This window comes from Gavialis gangeticus, unplaced genomic scaffold (assembly GCF_001723915.1).
Source record: "Gavialis gangeticus isolate Ggan-Ray unplaced genomic scaffold, GavGan_comp1, whole genome shotgun sequence".
In the NCBI taxonomy this organism is placed as follows: domain Eukaryota; kingdom Metazoa; phylum Chordata; order Crocodylia; family Gavialidae; genus Gavialis; species Gavialis gangeticus.
The window spans coordinates 45,705,209-45,706,964 of NW_017728994.1; the positions used below are offsets into that span (position 1 = coordinate 45,705,209).

General features: G+C 69.9%; 1 protein-coding gene across 1 annotated transcript in view; it reads left to right on the forward strand.

Moving 5' to 3' along the window:
- SLIT1 (slit guidance ligand 1) overlaps positions 1 to 1,756 on the forward strand; it is a 67,100-nt gene that overhangs the window by 58,412 nt on the left and 6,932 nt on the right. The window contains exons 26-30 of the mRNA XM_019502137.1: positions 113 to 184; positions 456 to 527; positions 877 to 1,040; positions 1,290 to 1,414; positions 1,606 to 1,703. Of these exons, the coding sequence (XP_019357682.1) occupies positions 113 to 184; positions 456 to 527; positions 877 to 1,040; positions 1,290 to 1,414; positions 1,606 to 1,703 (531 nt within the window). The remainder of the gene's footprint in view (positions 1 to 112; positions 185 to 455; positions 528 to 876; positions 1,041 to 1,289; positions 1,415 to 1,605; positions 1,704 to 1,756) is intronic.

The following is a 1,756-nucleotide window of genomic DNA, read 5'->3' on the forward strand; positions in this document are numbered from 1 at the left end:
GGGAGCACAGCAGCTCAGGCCCTGGCAGGGGTGTCGGAGGCGTTGAAGGGTGGCGGACGGGCAGGGGTCCTGGCGGGGGGAATGGTGCCGTGACTGTGTTGCATCCCCCCAGGATCCTGAGCTACAACACCCTGCAGTGCATCCCGCCGCTGGCCTTCAAGGGGCTCTGCTCCCTCCGGCTGCTGTGAGTACCTGCGTGTCCCGGGCGCTTGGCCGGCTGCGGTGGGAGTAGCGTGCGCCAGCCTGCCTCTCTCCCTGTGCCGGCACGGGTGGGGGGGCTCTCCACCAGACACAGCGCCCACCCCATCACCGTGGGCCCCGTGCCAGTGGGCTCAGTTGCAGCCCCCCGGCCGTGCCACAGTGGAGGGGCAGGGCTGGCCGGACCCCCACGACCCAGCTCCGGTCTGGGACCTACTGCCAGCACCCGTGGGCTCAGAGCCTTGCCTTCCGCGCAGGTCTCTGCACGGCAATGACATCTCCAGCCTCCCCGAGGGCATCTTCGCCGACGTCACCTCCCTGTCACACCTGTGAGTAGCACCCGGCACCCGCCCGGGCACGGGGAACGTGGCCTGAGCTCGCCGTGGCTCCGGAGTTTTTGGAGGCTGCCCTGGGCTCTACCTGCCCTGGCCACGAACTTGATGCCAGGCTTGGCGAGCGATGCCCGTGTCCTCCCGCAGCCACGTGTTGGCCACCATGCAGGGGATGGACAGAGGGACGCGATGTGCCCCCTGCTGGAGACACATGTGCGCTGCACCAGCCTGTCTCGCACCCACGGGTGCAGGGAAAGCTGGCGGTGCCCGGGGCCATTTGCACCCCCAAGGGTGGCTTCCCCGGGCTGTGCCATGCTCAGGCCCCGGTGCTCCCTCCTGTGTGCAGGGCCATCGGTGCCAACCCCTTGCACTGCAACTGCCACCTGCGCTGGCTGTCCAGCTGGGTCAAAACTGGCTACAAGGAGCCCGGCATTGCCCGCTGCGCCGGGCCCCCCGACATGGAGGGCAAGCTGCTGCTCACCACCCCTGCCAAGAAGTTTGAGTGCCAAGGTGAGGCCGGGGCCAGGCTGCAGGGTGCGACGGGCCTGGGGGTGGCGGGGCCCAGCTGCAATCTGCTGCTGGGGCCATTCCTGCTCTGTGCCTCAGTTTGCCACCCTGTGAAATGGGGGCAGTGATCCAGCAAGGAGGGGGGAAAGGCTGGCAGCTTCCAGGGCACGAAGGGGCCCAGGACAGTGCCGGGACCGCCGCAGCTGGCCCATGGCCGCTCGTCTGTGGCTACCCCATGACCTCCCCCCGCAGGTCCACCAGCCCTGAGCATCCAGGCCAAGTGCAACCCCTGCGTGTCCAGCCCCTGCCAGAACCGCGGCACCTGCCACAACGACCCGCTCGGCTCCTACCGCTGCACCTGCCCCAGCGGCTACCAGGTGAGGGGCCGAGGAGGGGTCCCCAGCCCCGCCTGGCCCCTGCAGGGAGGGCAAGGGGCAGCCAGTGGCTTGCAGGGGCTCTGCTCTGCGCCCCGGATCGGGACCCAGGCACCGCTGGGCCATGTGCCCAGGCACTCCTGGAGGGTCCCAGTTCCTTGCTTTGACCTTTGCCCTTTGCTCCCCCTGGCCAGGGCCGGGACTGCGACGTGTCTCTCAACAGCTGCAGCAGCCGCCCCTGCGCCAACGGCGCCACCTGCCAGCCCCAGGCCGGGGAGGGGGCCGGCTTCATGTGAGTGCACGGACAGCGCGGGGGGCACCAGGCCCTGCCCGCCCGCCCCCTCT